Genomic DNA, 27,544 nt, shown 5'->3' on the forward strand with positions numbered 1-27,544 from the left:
TGCCAAGTGAGCAGGTCATAGCTCCACCCCACCCCACCCCCACATGGATGTTGCCTTGCACTTGCCGTTACCATTGTTGACTGTAAAGCATCATCTTCTGCAAGACTGCTCACAGGCTGCGGTCTTCCGCCAGTCTACTCGGCCTCACCAGCACACAAACTCAAGCTCAAGCTCAACATCGCCACAGACTTTCAACAGGCGGAGCTGTTTGCTCACTCCCGCGGACATGGCTTCACCAGCAGTTGCCTCTGCGCTCCAGGAGGTGCAGTCCGCCTCGACTGGCACCAAGCCCTCGCTGTACACATCCACTCTCCGGCAAATCACCGCCTCCACAGAGAACCTCGCCGAGAATCTCAATGCCTATGCCCGCACACTCCTCGACGACTCGATAGGGATAGTCCAACTACGACCGCTCCTTGCCGCCTTCGTGGACGCCTTCCGCACTGTGAAGGATCCGGACGTCAAGATTGAGGTCGGCGAGAAGGTGGTCTCGCTGCTGCAGTCGAAGGGCGCTGGACAGTATGAAGAGCAGGACACTTCAATCAAGGAGGCGCTGGCCGACGCATATGAGGCGATCGAGGACTACAGAAAGTCAGCGCAGATACTAGCGTCGATCAACCTGGAGTCAACCCAGAAGTCGATCACAGCGGACGACAAGGCAAGAGTGTGGGTTCGGATCGTGCGGTGCTACCTGGAAGAGGATGATCCAACAAGCGCCTTCTCGCACCTGAACAAGGTCAAGAACATCATCTTCAATGTCCAAGACAAGGAGACGCGGATGCACTTCCAGCTCAGCCAGGCTCGCATCCACGACGCCCAACGGTCCTTTCTGGACGCTGCTGCAGCATACTACGCCATGAGCCAGGAGTCCATGGTGGACGAGGACGATCGTGTGGCAGCGTTGGGAGCTGCCATCATCTGCACAGTCCTGGCACCAGCTGGCCCACAACGCGGAAAGATGTTGGCCAAGCTGTACAAGGACGAGCGGGCAAGCTCGCTTGACGACTACCCCATCCTTGAGAAGATCTTCCTCGACCGTCTTCTCTCGCCTGCAGAGATCAAGGCGTTTGCTACCAAGCTGGCGCCACATCAGCTCGCCAAGACTGCCGACGGATCGACTGTCCTTGACAAGGCTGTTCTTGAGCACAACTTGCTTGGCGCATCGAAGCTGTACAACAACATTGGATTCGACCAACTGGGAGAGCTGTTGGGCATCGACGCTGAGAAGGCAGAAGACTACGCGGCGAAGATGCTGGAACAGGGTCGTCTCTCTGGGCACATCGATCAGATTGATCGGCTGATCTTCTTCGAGGGCGAGGCCAGCGGCGAGCGGAAGACCGGGCATGCGGAGCGTGTCGTAGGCAAGGAGCTGAGGAAGTGGGACGCGAACGTGATGGGCCTTGCTGAAGAGGTGGAGAAGGTGACGACGATGATCCAGAACCAGTACCCCGAGTTCTACGCTTCGCAGGCTGTGGCTTGAGGGAGGAAGAAGTGTGAGCGAGCAAGAACTCAGCAACACGATCGCGCTGAACAGGCGTCGACACAAGCCGAGCAGAGATGGGATCAGCCAGGGCAGCAGCACACCGCCGCCTTTCTAGTCCTCGAGGAAGAAGCAAGACGGTAGAGGATGCCTGGCGACTAGCGATGCCTTGTGCTTTACGCACGACATCCATGAGATAAGAGGAAACGAAGACATGATCAAACCAGTCCGAGCCCCTCTCATGCAGTGACTCTGATGTCAAACATTGTTGTACACGGTGCTATGCTCCGACCAGGTGTGCCCAAGATATCTACACATATGATACACCCAAATGCCGTGAACTCCATCTTTTATCCCAACACGACCTCATGCCTCAGTAGCCTGTCCCTCCCCCTCCCCCTCCCCCTTCAAAACCTCCTCATACTCCTGCAGACTCTTCACCTCCAACTCACTAATCTTCAGCACGGTAAACCGCATCTTACTATACACATGCTTCGTATGCCTCTGCCTACGCTTCGTCTTCTCCTCGACACGCATCGGCTCGGTGTCGATGCCGACGACTCTCGCGCGCACGGTAAACAACCGCTCGTCGAGATAGAAGACCTTCTTGCCGTGGTCTGCAGTGCCCTTGATGGGCTCAGGGGCCTTGAGTGTGTAGTCGCGCGATCCAATGTGCGTTGCGCGGTTGAGCCGCAGCACGTCGCCGGGCTTGACGTGCGGCATGAGGAACGGCAGGCGCAGAGTGTCGCCTCTTGTGAGCAGGTACGGGCGTCCGTGGATGTGCAGGGTCATGTAGTGCGAGGGCTGCGAGTGCAGGAGGGGGAGGAGGTTCCGTATCGAGGGGGTGATTTGCTTGGAGACGACATCGAGCCGGGCATTGGGGCTTGATGGAGTGGAAGGCGTGGGCGCCCTGGGCGAGAGCGTGCGCGATGCCGTCTTGTCCTTCAGGTCTGAGGAGACGCGTTGGCCGGACTGGATCAGTGGGTCTGGGACGTTGCCGGTCTCGAGGGTGTGCGACTGCGTTGTGATGTGTGCGCGGAGGGGGAGGAGGCATGTCGGTGGAAGGCTTGCGCGGGTCTCGAGGAGCGCCTTTCGCGCTGTGCGGGCGAGGAGAGCCATGGGGGATGTGCGAGCAAGGGCTGCGTCCTGTCAGTTGTCGCTGCTGCGGCCGCTGCTCCTGCTGCTGCTGCTGCTGCTGCTGCTGCTGCTGCTCGGGGTGGATTTCTTGGGCGGAGGTCGGAGTTTCGCGCCAAGACCGATGGCTAGCGTTCTCGAAATTGTTCGCCGCCCCAACTTTCTGCGCGAGGGTTCCATCTCCACACTCCAGCAACCAACACCTCACAACCCGCCGCCATGCCTCAGAACGAGTACATCGAGCGCTGGACGAAGCAGTACGTCCCATCCGCCGTCTCAAAAACCCCTCAATCCACACCACCTCCCCCTCTCCCTCCTCCCCCTCCTCCCCCTCCTCCCCCTCCAAGCCCATCCTAACCCCTCCAGGCACGGCAAGCGCCTCGACCACGACGAGCGCAAGCGCAAGAGGATAGCGCGTGAAGGCCACGATGGCTCGAAGAAGGCACAAAACTACCGCGGTCTGCGCGCCAAGCTCTACGCCGAGAAGCGCCGCAAAGAAAAGATCCAGATGAAGAAGACGATCCGCGCACACGAGGAACGCAACGTCAAGACGTCCGAGCCCGCCGAGCCGTCGACCGAAGCGCTACCGCAGTACCTGCTCGACCGCAGCAACGAGAAGAACGCCAAGGCCCTCTCCTCCGCAATCAAGCAAAAGCGCAATGAGAAAGCAGCCCGCTTCAGCGTGCCCCTGCCCAAGGTCAAGGGCATCAGCGAGGAGGAGATGTTTTCGGTGATAAAGACCGGTAAAAAGACTGCAAAGAAGAGCTGGAAGCGCATGATCACAAAGCCGACATTCGTCGGTCCGGGCTTCACGCGTAGGCCGGTCAAGTACGAGCGCTTTATTCGCCCGATGGGTCTGCGCTACAAGAAAGCGAATATTACGCACCCGGAGCTCAGTGTTACGGTGCAGCTGCCGATTATTTCGGTCAAGAAGAACCCCCAGAACCCGTTGTATACGCAGCTTGGCGTCCTGACAAAGGGTACGATCATTGAGGTGAATGTGTCGGAGCTGGGTCTGGTTACTGCGGGTGGTAAGGTTGTGTGGGGTCGGTATGCTCGTAAGTCTTCCAAACCAGCCAAGCAGCGACTCCAGTCGATACTAACTAACTGTGTTACAGAGGTGACAAACAACCCCGAGAACGACGGCTGTCTGAACGCTGTTTTGCTCGTCTAGACGCGTACGAAGAGTTGATGTGTAGCATTTCACGGCGTTGTGTGTTGGGCTTGAGTTCAGACATGGCGTTCAAGGGCCCATCGATCAGGGTACATCGGTTTGCGAGGCAGGACTAAAAGTTGGCTGATGATGCAGTGTCTTGCGGCGCCCGCGTGTGAGCAAGGAGCGCGCAAGGAAAGAAGATTAAGATTATAGATACCACAATAAACTGACTGAACATCAAGTGCCTCGAGGTGCGGTATTCGCATATCGCCATTTGTCTATCAAGTTCTGCCTTATCCATCAAACCGAGTTTGGCAACTCACCAGTTCACGTTCTTCTGCCAGTCTTCAGCTCCATCGTCCCACCCAGCGACCTTCTCCGCGCTCTTCGCTTTGCTCTCCGCACTCTTCGCTTTGCTCTTCTCACTCTTCGCCTTCGCCTTCCCCTGCTCCGACGGATTCCTCGAATGATCCTTCACCCACTTCTCCGTCAGATCCTTAGCCACGCTCTCCGTACACTGGCTCACCTCATCCCCACCCCCATCTTTCCCACCCTCCTTCTCCTCCAGCTTGCTCTGCAACGCCATCATCTTCTTGATCAACTCTTCCTGCGGCAACGCCTTCAAGTCCTCTTTCCCCACAACCTTGGGCGCTGTCCCGCTCTTACTCAGACAATCACTTCCAAACATACCCCTCAGCATACTCCGACTGCGATACTTGAACCGGAACACCGCATACGGCTTATCCAAACCATCAAGATACTCTGGTCGACTGACCGCATGGCCGTACTCTGTTCCAGGGCCGGCGAGAACCTGATGCTGGATTCCCTTTTCGTCGGCGGCGGATTTGGGGATCTTGTAGAGCGGCTCGGATGGTACGCTTGGAAGGAGTCTTGTTCGGCCTGACTTCTCGCTTGCTTGGTCTGAGGTTGCGGGGCGGAGTGTCCTTTTCGAGGACGGTGGGGGGAATTGCCAGTGGGCTTTTGGTGCGAGGGATGGGGACGAGAGTTGGCGGTACTTGGACAGAGACTTGGAGGTGTGTCGCTTGGAAATCGAAGACGACTTAGCTTTCTCGGTGGCCTTGTCGTCGGCTACCGGTGCTGCTGGTGCTGCCCAGCTGTTACCGGCGTCGGCGCTGAAAGGAACGTCTTTGGTAGTATCTTGCGGCTGGTCCCATGCGGTGTCTGTGTCCTGCGCGGCACCCCAAGCGTTGTTGGCGTCCCATCCCTCGAAGCCATCGGTGTCGTTCTGCTCGTCTTTTGAGTTGTCGTTCTTGTTGTCTGTATTCCAGCCATCAACCGCTGCGATTTTCGTATCGGTCTGGCCCCAGTTATCGTTGTTGTTGTTGTTGTTGTTCGTGTTCCAGCCGTCGGCTGCTGCGTCTTTTGTGTCGTTTGAGATGCCCCATCCACTGTCACCCTTCTCATCATTGTTCCAGCTACCATCATTCTGCTCAGCAGCATCGCTATCTCCCCAGCCCTTTGTTTGGTCGTTATTCCAGTCAGTCGTCTTGTTACCAACATTTCCCCAGGCGCTCTGAGCCTTTTCAGAGTTCTTGTCGTCGCCCCAAGTGAACTGCTGCGGCAAGCTTTTTCTGTCCTCCTCCTTCGATGCAACCTTGCCTGTGATTCCCCACGATGACGAGCCGCTGGACTGTCGGCTCTCGTGACGGTCTGCGCCGATTGTACTGAATGGAGCAGGAGGCAGGTAAGTCGTAGCGGCACTATTCTTATGCCCTTTTTCAGAGGCACAACCCCATGTCGGTGGCGGTGCTATGATCGACGCAGCAGGCTGAGTATAAGCACTTGGCTTTCGAGATCGAACGTCCGCTGGGTAGTGCGAAATGGGAGCGGACATCAGAGTAGATGCGTTCGTCACCAACACGGAAGGAGGGCGGGCATGGTGCACGCTTTCAGGATGCCACTGTGGGTTTTCGACAAGCTGTGATAGCTTTCGCTCGTGGCCATTCCGGCTACGCTCTCGTCCGGAGCTTCGTCGAGCAGATTTGCTCCTGGGTGGCTGTACTTGGCTGCGAGAATGCGAGGGCTTAAGCGTAGAGTCTGACCGCTCAAGAGACGTGGTGGAGTCCGAAGGTGCTTCGATACGAGTCCAGCCGTCGTTGTCTTCCGAGGATGACTTGGTCTCATCTACCCAGTGAGAATGAGATCTGGATCGAGACTCGTGAGAGCGGTCATGTCTTGAATGTCGGCGATCAGAGACGCGACCCGAATTGTGAGATGCCCGCCGAGGAGGAGAAGGGGTGCGAACAGTGCGGCTTCTGGACCTTGATCTTCGTCGAACTTCCTCCCAGTCATCAGGCGGTTTCTTTGACCAAGTCTCTTCTGTGCCCCAGGAGTCTGCAGGATTGTCGCCTGGTGAGCTCCATCCGTCAGCTCTGGACTGCTTGTCCCAACCGGGCTCCTCATCCCAAGCGATCCGTGTTTCTGCTCTGCTTCGAGTTGGACGGCGCTTCGGGGCATCTGGATGCCGTTCCCCAGTCGAGTCATGGTCATGGCGGTCGTGGTCACGGTCGTAGCGCCCAGAAGGTGTCCATCTCTGTGAACGATGTTTCGATGCATGAGTTGGAGATGCTGGCCACGCTCCAGGGACTTGACTGGAGTCTTCCACGTCATGTTCGGATCGTCGACTGCCCATTCGACTTCCATCAGGCTTGTCCTTCTTTCTCGACTCTTCCACACCGCGCTTTACGGCATCTGCAACAATCTTCCCGAGTATATCATGGTCAATTGTGGGAGCACCTCTTGACAAGCTGCTTGGCGCGACCTCGTCCATAAGCTCCTTGTGGGTTTCTGCCCTTGATCGTGGCGGAAGTGGTCCGCTGCCGTACTGAAATGCTGGAGCTGGAATGTCACGTTGAGGACGCATGCCTGGACTGACAGGCTCAGAGTATCGAGAGTATGCTCTTTTCGAGTGTTCACGGCTGCGCATCGTCTCAGCATAAGGCGAGCGGTAAGAAGGTACTGCTGGTGGCGGGCCGTGTTTGTTGCTAGCGGTACTGACAAACGGGTCGCGGTCATCGTAGGCTGTCGTTCGAGATCGGCTATCGCGATCGAAGTGGTAGTCAGGATAATCGGTTGCGCCGTCCAGGTTCATATTCGCAGTGGTTTTGACGTTGCGCGGTCCAGCGCAGCGCAGGACCACGACTTCGATGCAGCCGATGTTCTCAAGGATATTCGGTGAACAAGAGTCGGGTGCACCATCTGCTGATGCTACACATGATCAATGTCATCACAACGACGTGCAGGAGGCTAGCCTTACCATGATCAAGCTTCTCGAATGTCCACTCTCGCGCAATCATTGAACCATCTTTCTGTCTCTCTTCCTTCTGTCTAACCTTGAAGTCAACGAGCGAGCGACGGTCTGGAGGCCTTCGGAGCTTCATGTTTTGCCTGTTGCGGTTGCACTGGTAGATACCGTCAATGAACACATACATGGCAATACCTGGTGCGATGAAGTTCTTAGACGAGAGGTGCACTGTGAACGTCTGCTGCTTCTTGGGCACAGGGACGAAGGTCTCGACGCAGGCATCTCCGTACACAGTCCCAAGCTCTTGCAACGGCTCTTGGTCGTCCGAGAGCTCGATTGAGCAGTTCAGGTCTTTGAGCAAAGGCATCGTGGATTGTTGCGCTGTCGCGAGCTTGAGTACCAAGGCCAGTAGATTCAAAAGTCTCGTGTTTGAGTGTAAGGCGGCAGTGCGGGAAACAAGTAGTCAGTTGCCCGGGTAACACAAGGCAAAAGTGAAAGGTGAAGGTAATGGTAGCTGAAAAGAAGACAGCGTACTGGGTGATTCAGATGTGCTCGATCAGTCAAGCATTGCTCAGCAACTGGGATGTTGCTTGCGGTGTCTTGCGAGGAGGTGAAGGTGGGCTAAGTTATACAGCACTGACCTGGAAGCTGAAGCCGGCATCGCCTCTATGGCCGAACGCCTAGCATTCACATACCAGCAATCTCCTGACGCTGACACTGTATGTGACCCCCTGGACACTCTGCCTCGAAATGTATATGCAGGATCATGTAGCGTCTTGATTATCCTGGCTGTACGTGTTTAGGATTGTGTGGGCATATGTTGTTTTCCACGTGAAGGGGGGGGGGGGGGGGGGGGCTGCTGCGTTTGTAAGGCCATGTGAATGAAGTCCGGTATCGTGCCTTGCATCGTTCGTGGAAGAAGTAGAAGGATGTGAATTACCAACGAGAGAGAATACACGCAGAGCCTTGATGAACTATCGCAGGAAGTGGCTACCTCCAGGGAAGTGATTTCTGGCCACAACTACAGGGAAGCCATGAACCACGTGTATGAAAGCAAGTAAAGAACATGAGATTGTAGCTCTTCCAAGTTGGGAGCTTAGTAACCTGGGGAATATATAGAATACTAAATCACGCGCCATGCCGTTTGTAATAGTCAATGTGACCGAAGCGTATACAACCGACGAAGGTCGGAGATCCATGTATGTGTATGCAGCATTGGAGGTGTTCGCACGCACATCCAGAGTGCCCGCAGCTGTATGCAGGCGCAACCTGCGTGAGGCAGCCCAACCGACAACTTGCAGTAAAAGTCTTGCTAGACTCTTCTGCAGTGTTGTTTCAACTCAAGAATCCATTTTCATGGTACCACAGAGTGAACAGGTCCACCACTCATTCTCCATGAATGTACCACACTGTAAACAATTCCAGCCAATTCTGCCCTTCGCTGGCTCGAAAGGAGTCGTACCTGGCCCTCTCAGTCCGGACTGCGGTGGCGGTGCTGGCAAACTGGGAGCTGTGTGTGAAGGGCCGAAACGTTTGTGCTGTGGAATCGGCTGAGGCGGTTGCTCCAGGCCACACACACCACACTGCAAGAATTCGAGGGGATTGTGAAGTGTGCATTGCGGACATGCCCACTCATTGGGGTTGGTAGGCACGCGTGGCGAGGTAGGAGGTGGCGTGGGCGGAAGTTGTTTGTTACGACGGTCTTGCTCGTCTTGTATAATCAGACGCGACTGTGGTCGGTTCGTGCGTGATGATGAGGATGCTCGAGGTGTATCCGTAACGAGGCGAGAGACAGGGCGCCCTTGTATAGGATTGGATGTTGTACGCGGAGGTACTGGGCGTTGTGATGTGCCTGATGCTGGGATTGAGGACAAGCCATGCTCTCTGCTCCAGCTCAGTCCTGATGATGCACTTGGTGCTGGTGACGCTGTTCGCGATGGTGGGTTGCTATCGAACTGTAGCCCGTTCTGTCGATCCCATGCAAGACCACCACCACCAGTTGGCGCGCCAAGTTGCTCGAGCCTCTGCATCTCCTCCTCGTACAGCAGATCTTGTAGCGCTCGTGCGATCGCCTCATCATTGCCGTCGTTCTGTTCAGCTGTGGTCCTGAATCCATCCTGTTCCTGTCGATGCAGCAAGCTCCCCGCTTGAGCACTGCCACTTGCGCATCCCTCAGTGATACTTGTCCGCCGTGTAGCTGCGTCTGAGATGACCTTGCGCATATCGATACCTCCTGCTACCGGAGCACCACCTAATCGATGACCGCCAGCATTCTGGTTGATCGTAGTTTTGCGCTTCTCGGCGGCTGATCTAGCTGCACGACGCATCTCATCGACTGGTATGCGCCTACCACCAAGTTTCTGACCTTGTGAGAGGAAGCCCTCGCCCGTGTAGCCCTTCATGAGCAGCGATTGATGTTCGTCACGGAGCTCGTTCCAGAGGTTGTTGAAGTCGGCATTGTGGGGTCCAAAGACAATGTGCGAGAGCTCGTGTAGCAAAGTATCTGTGACCTGCTCCATAGATAGAAACTGCCTGGAATCATAATGGTATCTCAACCGGATAAGGATCCTTTCTGTGCGATTGATGTTGAGACCTACAGCATGCTTAGCCGCGGGTCCTTGTGATCCTATAAAGCGACTTACCTAGCAGCTGCGGTTCATCTGGTAAGAACTCAGCCAGTGTACCGACTTTCCAGCCGCGCTTTCGCATCATGGGTTTGACCATAGACGCAGCCTTGCGGAGCATGTGTAGCGCTTCTCCATCTCTTGGTAGGTGCTTCAGATGCTCGTACGCATCGAAATGGGCGTCAATTTCCTTCATGCTGTCTTTTCTCTCCGTAGTGGGATGTTGGTAGAAGGCTGGCTCTAGGTTGATGTTGTGCGATTGTACGTGGGGCTGAGGTATTGTCCGGCGACTCAGGTAAAGGCAGAAGTTGAAAGGCGCGGCCGACGTGAAGAAGACATGGGCGCAGAAGAAAAGAGAATCATGCGGAAGTAAACCAAATGAGAGATTCGAAGGTGAAGAGGCAATGCTGCAGAGCTCGGCCACGTAAGCTATCACGTAGATATTCACGCGTCGCTGGCGAGCGACATTGATGGCAAAGCTAAAACTGTGATGGAGTTCTTATGCGCAACAAAGGACTTTCGCAGCTCCGCATATAGAATGCAGTGCAGACGGAAGATTGAGGATCTGCTGCAGTCAGCAGCCTCTGGCTTCGTGAGGGGTGAAAGGATCCAGGCAGCCCAGCCCAGCGGCGTCGTGGTGGTGGCGCAAAGTTTAGACTCACGTGCCAACGCGATCCGTCTTTGACGTAGCCAGTGGAGTGAAGCTTGCAAGCTCATATCACTTTGATCGATAACGATCTCGAAGTTTGACTTTGCTCTACCGCTGCTATCGTACATTAATACCATAATATAGCAAACATGTCCGCCGACGACTCGCACCTCCTGGGTGTGGTGAGTGCTGATGTTCCTCGCCGCCAACTGCGCTGACCCGGACAATGAGAACAGCTTACGGACTACACAAAAGACGTACGGAACTTCACAGGATCAATATGGGACGCCAGCGACCGACACTTTGCCAACGTAGCCGGCTATGTGAAGCGACACGTCCCCGAGCACTGGCTGCCTGAGTATGCGCGACCGCCCCCGCCGCCTCCTCCACCACATCGTGTGACTGGTGCCTACATCGAGCGACTCCAAGACTGGGTATCAAGGAACCGCGCACTCACTGCAGCAATCGTCGCATTCTTTGGCACAGGGAGCTACATGCTATGGAGGCAGAATAGGTCTCACAACCGCAAGAGGAGGGCGAGGCGAGCAAGCAATGGAGCCAGGCGAGAGGTCGTGGTGATTGCTGGGCCGCCAAATTCGCCCATCACGCGGTCGCTGTCACTAGATCTTGAGCGCCGCGGCTTCGTCGTATACATCGTGTGCTCGAGCATGGACGAGGAACAACAGGTCTTGAGTGAGTCGAGAGCAGATGTCAGGCCGCTGCACCTTGACGTTGCAGATACCATGGGTACAGAAGAAGCTATGGAGCGCTTTCACACCATGCTCACAAGGCCACATGTCGCCTTCCAGGGTGCAAGTCCACACAACCTAAACCTACGAGGCGTCGTGCTTGTGCCAGACTTGATTTTCCCTTCAGGACCGATAGAGACCGTTCACCCTGAGCTATGGTCGGATGCCCTGAATGCCAAAGTACTGAACACAATAGCAGTGACGCAGGCGCTGCTCCCGACCATCTGTCAGTTCAAGTCAAGGGTACTCATGCTTACCCCAAGCATCGTTGCGTCATTACGGCCGCCGTTCCACAGCGTCGAGACTACGGTCGTGTCTGCGCTCGAGGGTTTCCTTGCGACTTTAAGAGGAGAGCTTAGGACCCTGAGTATCGATGTCATACAATTCCATCTCGGGACATTTGATTTTTCAAATGTCGGTCCGAAACACCAACTCCAAACAAAAGCAGCTCCAAACCCGCATGCCTGGCCCACAACTACACGGCAGCTGTATGCTGATAACTTTGTAAACCACACACGGGTAGGGCAGAGTCGAGGGTTGTTCAATCAGAATAGTCATGGCACCTCCTTACGTGAACTGCACAACGCTGTCTTCGACGCAGTGACCCAGAAACGTCCACGCAAGGTCTGGTGCGTTGGCCGCGGTAGTGTGACCTATGGACTTATAGGAGACTGGGTACCATCCAGTCTGGTAGATTGGATGATGGGCCTGAGACGTGTGTCGCTCGACACAGCATCCAAGCCGAAGTTGGAGGACAGCGTGCAGTCGTGGGAGAGAGTCGAGGCTGTTGCGTGAGGCAACTATGATGCCGATATGCGCTCGAAGCAGCGAATCTGGCGATGTGTATCTTGGCTGCTACCCGAGTACCGACAGAATGCAGATCAGCGTTGAAGAAGTCTGGAGCATGACGCGACTAAGCACGACTAATGATTGGTCACGTCACGTTTGCATCTTGAAGCTTATTTCGGCCGTCTGCAAACGATTTGAAAAGGTGTTGTAAGAATACGAATTTTATTGAATCGACGAAGCTAGCAACAAATCCATCAAAGCAGCCAACCGGTCTCTTTGTTGGGTACGCAAACAATAGAAAACTCTCAGCTCCCGCACCGCTGGCCAGATGAACAGTCGTTCGTGTGTTTGATGAGGTACAGCTGTCGCAGACGCAATGGGACCCACTCGGTCTCCACTCCCGCAGAGCGCCAAAATGAAGTTCGACGCGCAGTGGGTGCCACTAAGCAACGGGTATCGTCCGAAACTGGCAGGCGCCGCTGGGCGAATTAAACTTGGTGAAACGCCATAGCGTGCGTTGAAAGCCCGAAAGGTGCCTGCATGTCACTGTCAGACTGTGAAGATATTGTCTGAAGAGTTGTGTGCTACGAGAGTTTTCGATAGGGGGATCGCTACCTCTTGCCTCTGGCGTTGTGCGCAATCTGAAGGACGCTGATCTCGCGCCAATGGTTGCTATTCATGGCACTGCAGTAGCGGTCGCAGGCTAACGGCGCAACAGGCTTCGACGCAGGGCCTGGTCTCTTTGCTACCCGATTGGTGTGTGCTAGTGCGCAAGGAGGACTCCCCAGACAAAGCTGGTTTTGATGCACATGTGGTCGTCCTGCCAAGCGATTTCAGGAGGTCAAAAGTTTGGGTGCACCCACGCGACAAGGTGGTGACTCGCTTCCTCAGGTAGACATTGCGAGGCCTCGAGTGTTCCTCTCCGTCGTCACCTTCCCTCGACCGTGTGTCGTGTATTACGCTCCTTCGCTGCTGCTCCCCAATATACCCATTGAAACCCCTGGCCCCCTTCCATGTCGATTGATCGACACTTTCTCTAACAAACGACGACACCACCCCTCTGCACCGCCTCGAATCCCGGCACGGCTCTCCTTGTTCCACCTCCAGACAGCGCAGCAACGGTGTTGGCACCCGCCGCCCTAAAACCCACCTCTGCTCGACTCCGGCCTCGACAGTCGCACGTTTCACTGCGCGCATGACGACCCAGCGTCACCGCCCGTTCGACTCCATGAGATATCCTTGCGCCTACTGAACACCACCCTCGCTGTCCTTTTGCCTCCGCCATGGTGGGCCGACCGGAGCGCCCATCCGCCCTAGGGCTGCGTTCCTACTCTCACGAGCCTCTCAGCAATAATGCTAGCGTCGCCAGTCTCACCAGCGCCAGCATGAGCAACCTCTCTCTCGCCGACCTCCCCAGCCCGCGCGCCGGCGATGCACCACCTGCACTCTCCCCTCTGGACGCCCTTGCGCTGCAGGGACGACTGCTGGCAAAGCGCTTCGAGCAGGCCGACAAGAGCGGACGTCGTCTCAGCAGACTGGCGCCGCTCACTATCCAGAATGAGTTCGGCAACCGCTCCGGCTACTTTTCCTCGCTGTCGTCGACCGTCAGCTCTCCCAACGAGGACCTCGGGCCTATCTCAGCAGGTGGTGTCGCACCGCCTGCCGAGACGTCCCCTCGCCAGCACGTGTCAGACAGGCACAAGTCGTGCTACCCGCAGATCAGCAACGAGGAGCCCCAGTATGCCCAGTCGCTACCCGCACGCAGCCCTCTTGCCCCAATTGGCGAGAGCAGTCCCGCCAGCCCGCCGCAGGGCTACTTCGACATCCCAAGGTCGCACTCGCATGACACCGTGGAGCCTCACATCGGTGTCCGAGAGGCTACGCCCGTCAGCCCTACCGGTCCAACACCAACATCTCAATTGTTCTTGAGCCCCCAGAGGAAGCCGTCGTCTGACTCGATGCCCCGTTTCCAACCACGCTCCAACCTGCTTCCCCCAAGAAAGGCCAGCAACCACTCGCAACGCTCTCCGAGACTGTCACCAAGCATCAGGTCTGTCCAAGACAGCTCAGATGAGGTTGACGACCTGCCACTGAGTGGCTCGTATGATTCTTTACCGCGCAACAGAGCTCTGTCCCCTAGCTCCAGCCTGTCCCGCGCTCAATCCCCCTTTACACCCACAACGACCATGCCTCGCTCCCCTTCTGCGGCTTCGGAGCACTCCGTAAATGGACATCTCCCCCGTCCAGCTTTCAACTTCTCTAGGCCAATCAGCCGGCAGAGCACCAGACCTTCCATTGATTGTGTCAGACCTTCCATTGATTGTGTCAGGCCTTCGCTCGACATGCCTTCTAGACAGCCTTCAGACGAGAGTGTCTTCATGAGGCCCTCTTGTGACAGCAACCTTAAGCGCCAGGATTCGACTGACGGACTCACCTCTAACTATGCCAACGAGACAGTACATACTCCTGTCAGTATGGTCAGTGAGGACTTCCGCCGATCAGGCGATTATTCGAACAATCCGGCACCATCTTACACATACACTACATTCGACCTGCCCCGGGGCAGGAAGCTTGATCGCCGATCAATCGGCATCGAGGACTTCTTCAAGAAGCAAATTACCTGGGACCAGTCTAACGGACAGCAAAGGCCACCTTCACCCGAGTCACCACCTCGTTCATTCGAACAGAAACGATCGCCACAGACCCCATCACTCACTTCAAGCAACAGCACCATTCGTGCTGCCACTGCCGGTACCGCAGAAGTCACTGCTCAAGAGCATTGCGATATTGGCATCGGATTGCACGAAAAGGGCGAGCTGTTGAAGTCCACCTACCATCTGCGCCTGGCAGCTCGTGGAGGGCTTCCCGAAGCCATGCTTTGGTATGGTCTTGCCTGCCGCCACGGTTGGGGTATGCGCGAGAACAAGGCAGAGGCACTGCAGTGGCTGCGCCGCGCTGTCGATTCTGGTCACCTTGAGATCGCAGACGATGAACAAGGACAGTCAACCGACATCACCAAAAAGAAGCAACATCGCGCGCAGTACGCCGTCGCAATCTACGAGCTCGGCAAGTGCTACATGAACGGCTGGGGTGCTGCTCAGGACAAGACGCTTGCTCTTCGCTGCTATGAAATCGCAGGAAACTGGGGCGACCCTGACGCTCTAGTCGAAGCTGGCTACTGCTACGCAGAAGGCGTTGGCTGCAAAAAGGATATGAAGAAGGCTGCCAAGTTTTACCGCGCAGCTGAAGCCAAGGGTATCAGCATGGTCGGTAACAGCTGGTGAGTAGCATCTTCCATTTGTTCTAGTCGCGACGTCACTGACACAATGGTAGGATCTACAAAGACAAGTACAACGACGACAACACTAGCACCTCCGACTCTCGCTCCGTCCGTTCGGGACGATCAACCAAAAAGGACAATTCTGAGAAGAAGTCCCGCGACAAGAGCCGCACGCGTACCATCTTCGGCCGCAAGAAGAGCCACACTGCATCTTCAACTTGAGCTTTGCTCACCCTTGTATATGAGACCCACGATTTGGCTTTTACATATCTGGCGACGGCGTCCTCGGATCAGCGGCTGCCTATTCGTTTTGCATATACCTTCAGGAACACCGACAGGTTCGCAGAGCCTCTCTGCCTGTCACCATCCTTTGCTTGCGTGTTTGTTTCTAAACCTGACTTTACTTTCGTTTGTACTTGTTCGTTTTGATACCTGCCCGGTGCATGGCATTGCGTCACTTCTTGGGCCAAAATTTCTTCCATTTCTGGACACTTCGACACCATTTTTCTTTCATTTTTGGCTATATCTTTGCTACTTTTCCTTTGTCCATAAGAATTTGCACATAGCGGCATGCTTTCATATCTCTCTTGAGCGTTGACGACAAGCTGGTTTTCCTTTCTCTTGTAATCTAATTCCAGCATTTGATGTGTTGGTTGGAGCGCGCGGACTGCATGAGGCGTTCGCAGCGGCTTGTTGGCTGTAATTCTGCTGTATGAGGCGGATTTGGAGGATGTTTCTTCATTGGATCGCGGTGATGCTGGAATGCTCACGGCGCTTTTGTGTACAGAAGATGGTGAAAGCTAGTATCGAATGACACTCGAATACCTCCAACCTTTGTTCTTCTCGACCAATCGTAAATTTGTTGGCTAATGTCAATGCCTAGCATATATCGTATCCTACCACACAGGTGATTCACACATGCACTCCGCCACACTAGGTTCACCGTGACAGATCATCTGCAACAATGTACGCTGATCAGTCGGCCTACACAGGCATGTGCGCCTCACCGGTTCTACGGCCTATACATTCTCTCACTGTCACCTTTACGCTCACCAACCCTTTTTGACCTACTTCATCACCGCGAAACACCTATAACACCACCATATTGGGCCTCACAGACAACAAACTCATCGCCAAATTCATCAACGGCGGCGCACCTCCCGCATCCTACACGCAACAAGCCCGTGTCAGCCACACCCGAGCTACCAGGCTTACGCAACAACAGCGCAAATCCAGAATAATGGACTGCAGAAGAGGCAGATCTCTCTGAATCTGCCGACGCAGAGGGAGAAGGAGCAGTTGGAGCGTGAGGAGCGGGCGAGGAGGGAGAGGGGCGATGATAGCCGTAAGTGATTTTGAATTTGATGGTGCGGAAGGGCTTTTGTTGGGGAGGGGTATGGGGTTGATAGGATGAGGCCTACGAGGGTTAGGGATGGTACGTTGAGGAGACTGCAGAGGAAAATAGAGAAGATTACTGATTTTGGAGGGAGAGGGAGTGGGTTTGCTATGGATTGATGGAGGGAGCGAGGGCTGGGTTCTGAGCGCTCTGGGTCTGCACTATCTTCGATGTTCTATCTGTCAGTCCAGGTTTTAGAGGTTCCTCGTCTGTCGAAGCGGAGATGTTGTGTTCTGCTGTTCTTTCTTCGTTGGCCTAGCTTTACATCCAGATTGCGTCACCAACAGCTGCTCCCCCTGTATTAGCTCCACAGCAAACCTGACTCCGTACTTCCTATACACTTCTTCCGACCAACCCATTTTCGCAAAGCTGGCAGCATAGCACTCCACCACCCCGGATCACTCGCATCGTACAATGCTATGATGGTTGTAGGCTGAGCCGTATCGTCACCCCCACTAATCTTGGGTTTTGCCACTGTCGGTTTCTCCCTCGTCTACATTGCCTACCCTCAAATGGGTTTTCAAGCACATGAGCGATGTAACGCTTTTGCCCACTAGTAATTTGTTCTTCTAGCAGATACCTTCAATTGCGCCTATGCCAACTGTTAATCTGCAGTACTCAAACACCGAACCGACATCCATACTTCCGGTATACCTCATCTGATTGCAGCCATGCACGCATGGCAGGAATGATAATCTATAAGGAGGAATCACTTGCATCAGATGAGAACTTGAACAATGTTGGCTGCCCCTCGGCCGTCTCTGACTCTGCATCTTCACATGAGACGAAGACATTGTAGAAAGTCCACCCACGGGCGTGCTCTTGGTCTAGGAACCACGCTCGCAGCGCAGTCTGCAGAGCACGCTATTCCCACAACTGCTTCAGCTCCTCCTGGCGGGAAGTGATATCCAATATCACCCCCCCTCGGAATCCACAGTCTTCATCCAAGAACTCAATGAGCAGTCTGCTGGTATCCTCGTATTTCTTCATCGCTTGTCTCACGGCTATCAGAGCTTTTGCAACTCGGTGCCCGTACTTTCTGAAATCCAGGACAACCAACATAGCCTGAAATTCTTCATCAGGAAGTCTGAGATCTCCCGGTTTTCCTCCGTTCGCGTGATCGTGCGAATAGGTACTCCTTTGATGTCGAACTCCGGTACATGAAGCACAACATCGACCTCCACAGCTTCTATGTTATGAGAATGAATCACTGTCTCCACGGTCCGGATGGGCGCTGCTTTGTGCGGGAAAGGACAAGGCCCACAAACATTGCGCGATATTTGTAGTTGCCGCATGTTTCCTAGCAGTGGAGGTAGGGTAGGCCAACTAGCTTTAAGCGGTGCCTTTTTAAAATCCAGCTCTTTGTAAATTTGGCGTTTCGAGTCTGACATGGTTTGACGAGTCTTCTTTGGGAAACTTCGAAGGGCTGGGGAGGCTGAAGTTTTCGGCTTCTTTTCCGCTTGGAGCGTTTGCTCCAGTTGTTTTAGTCGTCTTAATCTTGTCGTGATGTAGATTTATCGAGATCGGCGTTTGGAGTGAACGGACGCGGGAGAGAAAGAATGTGAAATTAACTCTCAATTACATGTACTGCTGATGCGCGTCTCAGAGTGTACCATGGTACACGCAACGTGCGAACCATAGTACGCTCGCAAAGGATCTCTTACCAGGACATTTTGTGTCCCCTAACCTAAGTTGCGCTGTCCAAGGTATATCATCTCCTAAGCCACCTTACGAGATCCCTAATACAACATTCATGTCTCGAGCCTGAATCTCCCCGGCCCCACATATACTCCTCACTTTCTGGTTATGAAACCCTCGGGTTAGCAAAAGCAGAGTTTTGCCGATTGGAAAAGCCCCAAATGTTCGAACGGGTAGTGAAGTCAGGATCGGCCAGCCTGCTCTCATGAGGGCTTAAGCCCGAACTCGCGGGGAAAGACCAGAAAGATGCCTCGGTACGAACGACGTCGATGCCAGGAAGCTCGGCGAGCTTCAACAACGTTGTTCAGCATCGCGTCGTAGCTTTTCCCCTTCAATTTCATTTGCAATTCGTCTCCGCATCTCACTCCATCGCAGATTCCTAGGAATCTCTCTACCAACCATGAGTTCTTCGAACGAGTTCCATGGATGGCTAGGTCGCGACAACAAAGCCGCCGAGGGCAACATGACCTGGTCGTCCTTCAAGCCCAAATCTTTCAGTCCCATTGACGTCGACATCAAGATCTCACATTGTGGAATCTGCGGATCTGACATCCACACTCTGCGCTCTGGATGGGGCAATACACGTTATCCGGTCTGCGTTGGGCACGAAATCGTCGGTCATGTTGTACGCGTTGGCGATCAAGTGAAACATCTGAAGTTCGGGGATAGAGTCGGTGTTGGTGCTCAAGCATTCTCATGTCTCGAGTGCGAAGATTGCAAAGCTGGACTCGAACAGCACTGTGGCAAGATGATCGGCACTTACAACGGGAAGTATCCAGATGGGAGCTTCAGCATGGGCGGCTATGCAGATTACGCGCGCGTTCCAGCACACTTTACGATCAAAATTCCTGCTGGTCTGAAAAGCGAGGATGCAGCGCCGATGATGTGTGGTGGGATCACAGTCTACTCACCCTTGAAGAAGAATGGTGCAGGGCCGGGCAAGAGAGTAGGAATCGTGGGTCTGGGAGGTCTCGGCCATTTCGGTGTGTTGTTTGCAAAAGCCATGGGCTGTGAGAAAGTCGTTGCTATCTCGAGGCGGAGGAACAAGGAAAAGGATGCGAGAACGATGGGCGCAACTGACTACATCGCCACTTCTGAGGATGAGAAGTGGGCTCGTAAGCACTCGCAATCCCTCGATCTTATCATTTCGACCGTCAGCTCCCCGGACATGCCATTAGAATCATACCTGCGACTGCTGACGACCAACGGTACTTTCATTCAGGTCGGCGCACCAGAAGACAAGCTACCAAGATTCGGTGCTTACAGTCTCATTCAAAAAGGTGTGAAGATTGGTGGCAGTAACATCGGCAGCCCGAAGGACATCGAAGAGATGCTCAACTTTGCTGCTGAGAAGGGTGTGAAGCCGTGGATCGAACAACGCAACATGAAAGACGCGAACAAGAGCGTGGTAGATATGGAGGATGGAAAGGCGCGGTACAGGTATGTGCTTGTCAACGCAGATCAAGAGGGTCGTGCAAAATTGTAGATGTCGAACATGTGCCTAGTAATTGCAATCCTTACTTGCGCTTCGCACGAAGGTGACTACTGACACTTGCGTGCATTGCGACTGTCGCCTCGTATTAGCTGTATTGAGCGAGGCAGGTGCAGCCGGAACGGCAATTCTTGGCGAACAACCTATAGAAACCCTTCCGACACTGCCTCTTTTGCTTTCGCATCCCTGACAACTCCACAAACATCGCGCTGACCGTTTCTCAGCCAATGCCAGTCATTCCAGCAAGGCGCAAAACACATTCAAAATCACGAAAGGGGTGCTTACAATGTAAGAAGAGACATACCAAGGTAAGTACTACTGGTGTGCCTCGGTGCTGTTGGACAACCAACCAATGAGGAGCCATGTCGAGCCGTGTTACAGTCCTTCATCGACACTAGACGTCAAGTTGCTCTAGACTTTCGAAGAAATTGATGTCAAGGTCCGATTGAACACAAAAACTAACCAAAATCCACAGTGTAATGAGGAGCATCCACAATGTGCGAACTGCATTCGACTGGAGATTACTTGCGAATGGCCACCTCCGCGGGCAAGGGTTCAACATGCTTCACCGCAATCCACCGGTCTGGGACCAAGCCCTATGTCTCGAGAGAACTCCTACATCGGCAGCCCTCTCCCAACACCTTCGGTAGCAGCGCGCCCGACTTTTACTCTCGAAGACATGCAATTGCTACATCACTGGACAACAAGAGTGTATCTATTTCACGACCCTACCAGCGACGACGAGAAATGGGTATGGAGTGAAGGTATTGTAAACGTTGCTTTCCAGCATCAGTTCCTCCTCCACGGAATACTCGCTTTCTCAGCATTGCATAAGACGCTGGTCGATTCGCAGGGAAATCGTGCCAGCCTGCTTGCGCAAGCCGATGCACACATGTCTACATCCCTTGCAACATACCTGAGATTGCTCGAGGAAAACGCTTTGGAAACCGTTGTTCCCTGTTTCCTCCTCTCTTCAATCTGCTTCGCATACAACCTTGCTACGGCCCAGGTCGAAGAGCCTGAGGATCCTCTCGGTGCTATTTTGCACTGCTTCCGTTTGCTTCGCGGAGTGAAAGTCGCCATCGGCCAGCACTGGGAACAACTCCAGCAAAATGATATCATCGGAACGTTGCTTGGCCCAGTGCGTTTCGTTGGTCAGCTCCCATTACCCGAGGATACGGAGTGTACTCCCCTTCTTGATCTGAAACTACTCGCGGATCAATTCGACACGCCCCAGAAGGGTATATGCTTGGAGGCTATCGAAAACCTCCACAAGACATTCGTCAAGACTACATTGTGTTCTTCACTGAAGCAAGAGCACAGTATAATCATGACGTGGTAAGTTGATCGATTCGACCTTCTTGGACATAGACAATGCTAAGCGACTGAACACAGGCCAGCACTGCTAAGTACCGAGTTTCTGGATCTGTGTCAAGCTCGCAACCATGTCGGTGTTCTTATCATAACCTACTGGGCTGTGTTACTGGCACGAAACACAGGTGCTTGGTGGTTAAACGGCTGGTTGGTTCGACTGATACATGCTTGCGAGGAGCTGCTAGCACCAATACCAGAGTTAATGAAGTGGCTCGATTGGCCCATCGAGATGTCAAAACATCGTCCAGCTCGGCTTGCAACTTTGTGTTCTACACGTCCTTCACCCATGGAGCTCACTCATGCCGATGGAACGACTCCCGTCAACACACCGCCTCCAAACACTCATAATACCACAGAGGCATATCAAGGCCCAGCTCAGCCCTAGCGGTCGATATCAGCCACCTCAAGCATCGCCGAGCTCCGATGAAATGCGTATCCGCACCACGTGCCCTCCCTCCTATCTTGCCCTAGCTTAGGATCAGGCGTGCACTTCGTCAAGCCCCATCAATAAACCATGTTATCAGCATTGAATCATATCGAGTATTGAGCGCAGATGAGAGCTTCCCCGCGATATCGGATCCGAGAATTCGGACGTTTATGCAGCGATTACCACGAGCTATCGTCATAGTGCTCACTGGGGACGCAAGGGTGGGAGTAGCATGTACTGTGATGGGCGATATAAGAGTAGAAGTATGGCAGTATGAACCCACAGGAAACCTCCAATTGACCCAATTGGTCACCCTCTTTCACTTGGACTCCGAGCCCCCCAATACACTGATCAACATGCGTGTTTCTCTCGCGACGGTGCTCACTGCAACCTTGAGCCTCGTGTCCTAGAGCGATGCTCTCAAGATCCTTATGAACAATGACGACGGTTTCGGTAGCGGCAACCTGCGCAGATTGTACAAGCCGCTTGTCGACGCTGGATACGAAGGTACATACCTCATCACCACTCTCTCCCTTTAAGCGATTAAGTAACACCTGGGATACAGCGTGAGCGTCAACATCCCCGAGCTCGTCAACGGAACTACATCACCAATCATCAAAATCAGACTGACCGGCAACGCGAACACGGACGCTGTCGTGTATAACGAGACCGCAGGGCTGTTCGACTGGATCATTTTGACCCTGTGGCGGCGGGGATTAATGCGGCGTACAACCGCGATAGGAGTTTGACAGGTGAGACGTAGATTGTTGCCGGTGGCGGTATTAGTGTGAACGTTTTCACGATGGATTACTCTGCGCCAGAGAATAAGTATACAGAGTCGGTGTTTGGGAAGGTGGACAGCTTGTTCAGCGGTGTGAATGAGACGAAGTATAGTAAGAGGATGGTGGATGAGCGGATGAGGAAGAGGGGTGTCATGATGAGCGGAAGGAATGTGTTGAAGGTATCATATATGTTCTGAGTGCTCTACTCTCATCACCTGAATATTCAAAGAATCGAGCACATCCCTGCTCCTCACCACTCCTTACTCGCCATGCTCGCTTTTGCTTATGATCAAATTAGTGTACACAGCAGTCTGAGATACCTATGCCAAATCGCAGCAAGTGAGTAGATGAAATCAATAGAACGCCACGTCGCACCTGCACCACCCTCTAGCCGGAAGCGTATATTACCAGGCCTCGACGTCGAAGCCCTCTTCCGAGAACTCAGTCGCAACGACAGTTCTCCGCGAGAACTGGCGACCGGCGAGCGCCTTGATAGCCTTCTGTGCAGAGTCGGTATCCTGGTACTTGATGTAGATCTTGCCAACACCGAGGTTGATGCGGGCTCCAGCAGGGCGGGGGATCTTGATCTCGACGATGGGACCGTATTTGCCGCACTCTTCGTCGATGTCTTCCTTGATTTCTGTGACTTTCGTTAGCAAGCACTTGATAAGTTGTGTAGTAGGTATACATACCCTCGTATTCCTCGTCGTTGATCAGTTCGTCAGATGTGACCATATTCATCAGGCAGATGACACGGCTGTGCTCCTGGTCTTTAGCAGCCTCAGCACCAGCCAGTGAGGCGATAGCCTGAACGCCGCCATCGAGACCTGTTGTCTGCTGTAGACCGACAGTTGCGCGTGAAACCTTCAAGTGGCCATCGCCAAGGGGAATGTCATTCAGGCCCTCAATGACAGCGTCGACGATCTCGTTATCGGCATACTCGCAGAACGCGATACCGCGGTGCTGATCAGTGCTGGTGTCCTTGACCAGAATGAAAGCGTTGAGCTTGCCCATAGTTTCGACAAGCTCGCGAACTTGCTCCTCCTCAATGTACTGCGGGATATTGACGATGCTGAGCTTGTTGGGGCTGTCCTTGACGTCGGTCGAGACCTCGTCGCCGGAGTATGCGTTCTCGTCGCGGGTGGGTGTGATGTAGTCCTTGGGTCGGCGAATGGACAAACCGCTCTGATCAGGGCCACCGGAGTTATCGCGCATCGCGATACCGTTCATAGCAAGGGCGACGGTTGCATCCTCGGCGGTTTTGAACTCGAGGAGCGCGTACTCGTTGCTGCTCGCGACTTGTGCGGAAATGCATGGGTCTTGACCAGCGACGACGTTCAATCCGTTCAACTGCAGGTTGAAGAACTCGACAATCTCCTCGGACGTTGCGCCAGAGGGTAGGTTGTGGATGTAGAGGCGCTTCGCCTGCTTTGCGTTGACCGTCTGGAGCGCGGCGGACGAGGCAGTACCAGCAGAGGGGCTCATGAAGGCAGCCAACTTCGAGGGGTCCATGGGTGCAGCGCGGGGTGCGCCAGGCAGAGGGAACATGCCGGACAGCTTAGCCTGCTCAGCGGTGATGTTCTCGTAGCCAGCCGGCTTGATGTCCCACTGTGTCATACGGCGCGGACGGTTTTGGATGTTGGTGAAGGGCGTAAGATCCGGTGTAGGCTCGCGCTGCTTTGCGACTGGTGAAGGCGACTTCTGGCGCTGGTTTCCTCCCCTGTTTCCGCCAAAGCCTCCATCTCGTCGTCCCCTGCCACCACGGTCATCTCCACCAAATCGATCGTTGCGGTCGCCCCTGTCACGTCGTCCATGGCCACGGTCATCGCCGTCGCGGTCACCTCGGTCTCTTGGGCGGTCGCGCCTCGAGTACGAATCGCCCCAGTCCCGGCGGCCGCCTCCTTCACGGCCACCACCCTCACGGCCACCACCCTCACGGCCACCACCTTCAGCGCGGTCGCCTCCGCGGTCGTCGCGCCTTTCACGGCGGGCGTATGTGTCTTCGCGCTCGCGCTCACGGTAGTCGCGGCTGGACGAGTACGTGTCGACCTCGTAGTCGCGGCGAGAGCTGTGTCGAGGAGAACGCGAACGGCGGCGGCGCCTATCACCGCCCCTGTCGCGATCGCGGTGGTCGTCCCTCGAGGACTGCGTCTTGGTCAGTCGGCCGTCAGTGTTGCGCGTGGAGTTTGCACTCACGTAGTTCCTCGAGCCTCCACCTGAGCGGCCGCCGTCTGCTTATGTTAGTACTGTTTCATTGCGGGGCACTGCACACCAGTCAGTACGTGTACTGAGACGCCAGCTTACCTCGGGAGTAGCTGTCACCGTTCATCTTGACAGCTGGAGCGCTGGCTGGAGCTGTGTTGCGCTGGTACAGAATTCAGCCGCGTGCTATTGGCTGCGGTGTAAAGAAGTGATCAGACAGCTGCAATTAGCAAACCGAGATCAAGTAGTGCAACGAATGCAACTTCCAGCAGCGGTCCGAATACTAGGACACGATGCTTGGGCAGGTGGTGATGTAGTCGTCGCTGCGAGAAACTGTAAGTTCACGGAGAAACGACTGCTAGCGTACTTGGCAGGCGCGTGCCCCTGTCACTGTGCACCATCAACATTCACTCGAGCTGCATTGGCTTGTATATCTAGACAGAACAACATCATGGCATTGCGAGCTGCCAAGTGGTACAAGCTGCCCATAAGCCTGACTGAGCTTTGCATCGATACCACATTGCGCTGCGGGCAATCTTTTAGGTAGCTTTTGGCTCATTCGCGTAGCTTAGAACAGGTTCTAATGCCCTTGCTATAGATGGCGGAAATCGGACGATGATGTATGGTCTTGCGCCATGCATGGACGCATACTCTCCCTCCGCCAGGACGCAGACGCTCTTCACTATCGCGCCATCTTCCCATCCAAACCCGCCCTTCCTACTCTACCAGCATCTATCACACCTTCAATTGCCGCCGATGACGACGACACTCTCGCTTTCATATACCACTACTTCAACCTAACATCCAACCTCGGCCAGCTGTACGAACAATGGGCAGCCTCGGACGCCAACTTCAAACGACGAGCACCAAAGTTCACAGGCATACGAATACTGCGGCAAGATGCTTGGGAGGCGCTGATAGGCTTTATATGCAGCAGCAACAACAACATCAGTCGGATATCAGGCATGGTACACAATCTGTGTCTACACTACGGCCCGCTGATAGGACGTATCGACCATGTACCGTATCACGACTTCCCAACACCACAAGCCCTCTGCAAACCAGAAGTGGAAGAGCACCTCAGGAAGCTAGGCTTTGGCTACCGAGCGAAATACATTGCAAAGACGGCACGTATAGTTGCTGAAGGGAAGGGAGGGTTAGCATGGCTGGAAGCGCTCAGCAACCCAGAATACCCGCAATTTGGCGTTGAGCCGAAGCCAGCTGGCGAGCTTCTGGAGGGTGGCAGAGAGGGCTATCGCAAGGCACACGAAGAGCTGCTTGTGCTCCAAGGTGTTGGTCCAAAAGTTGCTGATTGTGTCTGCCTCTTCGGACTTGGATGGCTCGAGTCCGTTCCTGTTGACACACACGTCTGGCAGATAGCGCAACGCGACTACAAGTTCGGGAAGGGCAAGCACAGCAGTCTGACTGCAGCGACATATGTTGCGATTGGCAATCTTTTCCGGAAACTCTGGGGCAAGGAAGCAGGTTGGGCGCATTCTGTCTTATTCACGGCTGACTTGAAGGCGTTCTCTGAGAGAACAGTCGCAAAGACAGAGGTCAAGGAAGAGGAGGTTACGATTAAGATAGAGGGTAACGACGTTGTGGCTGAAGCTGTTGTCAAGCAAGAGACTGTCAAGCGCAAGCGGATAAAGAAGGAGCCAGATGAGAACGAACATCAGGTCCTCGAAGTCAAAGAGGAGGTCACACGAAGGAGCAAAAGACAACGAGCGTAGAGCATCTTAAGATACCCCACAGCTCGCCGAGACGTTCGCACTTCATATCTTATCATTGCCCTGGGTATGAACGATACCAATTATTATGTCCACTTATGCAACATGGGCAACATAGCACGATTTTGAGGTGTCAGTTCCTACAAAACATCCAAAAGATCAACAAAAACATACAACAGCGGGTATTTGCTAGTGGTCACCCACCTAACTACTAATCCACTAGTATATTGCTTAAATAGGGCTGAGCAAATGGGAAGCCTTGCTGTCTCATGGTTGCTCACCACAAAAATCCTTAATTCTACAGTATCTGGTGTTGCTGCTGCTGAAAACAGACCACAAAGGACACAAATTTGCAACTCATTGCATGTGCTGGTGGCACAGAATATATTGGATCCAACTACAGCATCCTGTTGGTCTGGCTATTTATAGTGGTCACAGAATCCCAATGTCCAACCATCACGTGCTGCCAGTGCCACGTCAAGAGAAGACAAAACATGTGTGGAGCACTGTAATTGTCACGGTATCCTCTCCAGATCCCCTGACAATATCCGGATCCGCTCTGTACTGTCCCTGACCGTATGCACCAAATCCCCAGCGTCCTTACACGCCTCCGAAGCGGACGTACAACCTCCGGTCACCTCCAGAGCGGGCCTGCAACCCCCAAAGCGGGAGTATTAGAATTCTGCAAGCCCTGCTCTAGGACTTGCAACCCCGATACCTATCCAACTCAGTTCCAATTATTAACCGGTAACCAAACGAACCCACACGTAAGTATATAGACTATTGCTGGTAGAGTTCTGTTCGGTACACAACATCTTGTACCTACTTAGATACCATATGTAGTAATTGATTTAGACTCCTAGCGAGTCCTAAAGGGCCTACTCGTAGCATCTTCGTGACATTACGTTGTGTCAACCCCTTATCCATCATGGCACCCAAATCCAATCCGCTGCAACTGATCCTTGCAGAGCTGGCATCAATTAAGGCTGGCAACGAGGCCCTGCAACAGACGCTAGCTCAACAAGAGGCCCAGCACCGTAGCGATCTGGCTACTCTCTGGCAGGACTTTGAAGAGCGCTTAGCTGTTATACAACAGTCGGCCTCCCGTCTGAAGAAGGTGGTTATAGAAACTAAGGATTCCCCAGCGCTAGAGACCACCCAGAAGTCTGGGAATGGCTCCTCGCCTTCCCAGTGTTACGATCCTATGTCCCACGATAGGACGACAAGCAATAAGTAACCGCCAACCAAACACGGAGGCCTGGGGGAAGGTGCAGCAAGGCAAGGCCGCCCGGCCGGCGCCTAGGGGATTACTCTCAG

The 27,544-nt window shown here is 54.1% G+C and overlaps 13 protein-coding genes across 13 annotated transcripts; 9 read left to right on the forward strand and 4 right to left on the reverse strand.

The window, feature by feature from the left end:
* The first annotated feature begins 94 nt into the window (after positions 1-94).
* Positions 95-1,674, forward strand: BU25DRAFT_410531 (COP9 signalosome-like protein complex subunit 4). The gene has a single exon (XM_033706315.1). The coding sequence runs from the start codon at positions 227-229 to the stop codon at positions 1,478-1,480; it is 1,254 nt and encodes a 417-aa protein (XP_033562076.1). The 5' UTR covers positions 95-226; the 3' UTR covers positions 1,481-1,674.
* A 132-nt stretch (positions 1,675-1,806) lies between these two features.
* Positions 1,807-2,658, reverse strand: BU25DRAFT_410532 (uncharacterized protein). The gene has a single exon (XM_033706316.1). The coding sequence runs from the start codon at positions 2,597-2,599 to the stop codon at positions 1,847-1,849; it is 753 nt and encodes a 250-aa protein (XP_033562077.1). The 5' UTR covers positions 2,600-2,658; the 3' UTR covers positions 1,807-1,846.
* Positions 2,659-2,796: 138 nt separating this feature from the next.
* BU25DRAFT_392305 (TGF-beta-inducible nuclear protein-like protein 1) lies at positions 2,797-4,003 on the forward strand. The gene is made up of 3 exons (XM_033704648.1): positions 2,797-2,871; positions 2,981-3,672; positions 3,733-4,003. Exons 1-3 carry the CDS (start codon positions 2,834-2,836, stop codon positions 3,786-3,788), a joined length of 786 nt encoding a protein of 261 aa, XP_033562078.1. The 5' UTR covers positions 2,797-2,833; the 3' UTR covers positions 3,789-4,003.
* An 86-nt stretch (positions 4,004-4,089) lies between these two features.
* BU25DRAFT_491039 (uncharacterized protein) lies at positions 4,090-7,402 on the reverse strand (the record flags this gene model as incomplete). The annotated part of the gene is made up of 2 exons (XM_033711532.1): positions 4,090-6,998; positions 7,048-7,402. 2 exons carry the CDS (start codon positions 7,400-7,402, stop codon positions 4,090-4,092), a joined length of 3,264 nt encoding a protein of 1,087 aa, XP_033562079.1.
* Positions 7,403-7,946: 544 nt separating this feature from the next.
* BU25DRAFT_367357 (zinc ion binding protein-like protein) lies at positions 7,947-10,257 on the reverse strand. The gene is made up of 2 exons (XM_033703868.1): positions 9,678-10,257; positions 7,947-9,628 (listed from the first exon to the last, which is right to left on the reverse strand). Exons 1-2 carry the CDS (start codon positions 9,853-9,855, stop codon positions 8,376-8,378), a joined length of 1,431 nt encoding a protein of 476 aa, XP_033562080.1. The 5' UTR covers positions 9,856-10,257; the 3' UTR covers positions 7,947-8,375.
* Positions 10,258-10,457: 200 nt separating this feature from the next.
* BU25DRAFT_421400 (DUF1776-domain-containing protein) lies at positions 10,458-11,852 on the forward strand (the record flags this gene model as incomplete). Its single annotated transcript, XM_033708084.1, has 2 exons — positions 10,458-10,490; positions 10,545-11,852. 2 exons carry the CDS (start codon positions 10,458-10,460, stop codon positions 11,850-11,852), a joined length of 1,341 nt encoding a protein of 446 aa, XP_033562081.1.
* A 1,277-nt stretch (positions 11,853-13,129) lies between these two features.
* On the forward strand, positions 13,130-15,348 carry BU25DRAFT_340440 (uncharacterized protein; the record flags this gene model as incomplete). Its single annotated transcript, XM_033702812.1, has 2 exons — positions 13,130-15,126; positions 15,180-15,348. 2 exons carry the CDS (start codon positions 13,130-13,132, stop codon positions 15,346-15,348), a joined length of 2,166 nt encoding a protein of 721 aa, XP_033562082.1.
* Positions 15,349-18,620: 3,272 nt separating this feature from the next.
* On the forward strand, positions 18,621-19,706 carry BU25DRAFT_392318 (alcohol dehydrogenase-like protein; the record flags this gene model as incomplete). Its single annotated transcript, XM_033704649.1, has 1 exon — positions 18,621-19,706. One exon carries the CDS (start codon positions 18,621-18,623, stop codon positions 19,704-19,706), a length of 1,086 nt encoding a protein of 361 aa, XP_033562083.1.
* Positions 19,707-19,902: 196 nt separating this feature from the next.
* BU25DRAFT_46104 (uncharacterized protein) lies at positions 19,903-21,577 on the forward strand. The gene is made up of 3 exons (XM_033710402.1): positions 19,903-20,020; positions 20,188-21,050; positions 21,108-21,577. The coding sequence occupies exons 1-3, from the start codon at positions 19,940-19,942 to the stop codon at positions 21,469-21,471; spliced, it is 1,308 nt and encodes a 435-aa protein (XP_033562084.1). The 5' UTR covers positions 19,903-19,939; the 3' UTR covers positions 21,472-21,577.
* A 490-nt stretch (positions 21,578-22,067) lies between these two features.
* Positions 22,068-22,595, forward strand: BU25DRAFT_468033 (uncharacterized protein; the record flags this gene model as incomplete). Its single annotated transcript, XM_033710725.1, has 1 exon — positions 22,068-22,595. A coding segment is annotated over one exon (195 nt), but the record flags the coding sequence as incomplete, so codon positions are not given.
* BU25DRAFT_491044 (uncharacterized protein) lies at positions 22,469-24,624 on the reverse strand (the record flags this gene model as incomplete). Its single annotated transcript, XM_033711533.1, has 4 exons — positions 22,469-22,935; positions 22,988-24,440; positions 24,492-24,526; positions 24,600-24,624. The coding sequence occupies 4 exons, from the start codon at positions 24,622-24,624 to the stop codon at positions 22,700-22,702; spliced, it is 1,749 nt and encodes a 582-aa protein (XP_033562086.1). The 3' UTR covers positions 22,469-22,699.
* Positions 24,625-24,930: 306 nt separating this feature from the next.
* On the forward strand, positions 24,931-26,357 carry BU25DRAFT_448352 (uncharacterized protein). Its single transcript, XM_033709597.1, has 2 exons — positions 24,931-25,040; positions 25,096-26,357. Exons 1-2 carry the CDS (start codon positions 24,949-24,951, stop codon positions 26,228-26,230), a joined length of 1,227 nt encoding a protein of 408 aa, XP_033562087.1. The 5' UTR covers positions 24,931-24,948; the 3' UTR covers positions 26,231-26,357.
* Positions 26,358-27,155: 798 nt separating this feature from the next.
* On the forward strand, positions 27,156-27,464 carry BU25DRAFT_458288 (uncharacterized protein; the record flags this gene model as incomplete). Its single annotated transcript, XM_033710192.1, has 1 exon — positions 27,156-27,464. One exon carries the CDS (start codon positions 27,156-27,158, stop codon positions 27,462-27,464), a length of 309 nt encoding a protein of 102 aa, XP_033562088.1.
* Between the last annotated feature and the right edge of the window lie 80 nt (positions 27,465-27,544).

Source organism: Macroventuria anomochaeta (assembly GCF_010093625.1).
Source record: "Macroventuria anomochaeta strain CBS 525.71 unplaced genomic scaffold BU25scaffold_15, whole genome shotgun sequence".
Lineage (NCBI taxonomy): Eukaryota > Fungi > Ascomycota > Dothideomycetes > Pleosporales > Didymellaceae > Macroventuria > Macroventuria anomochaeta.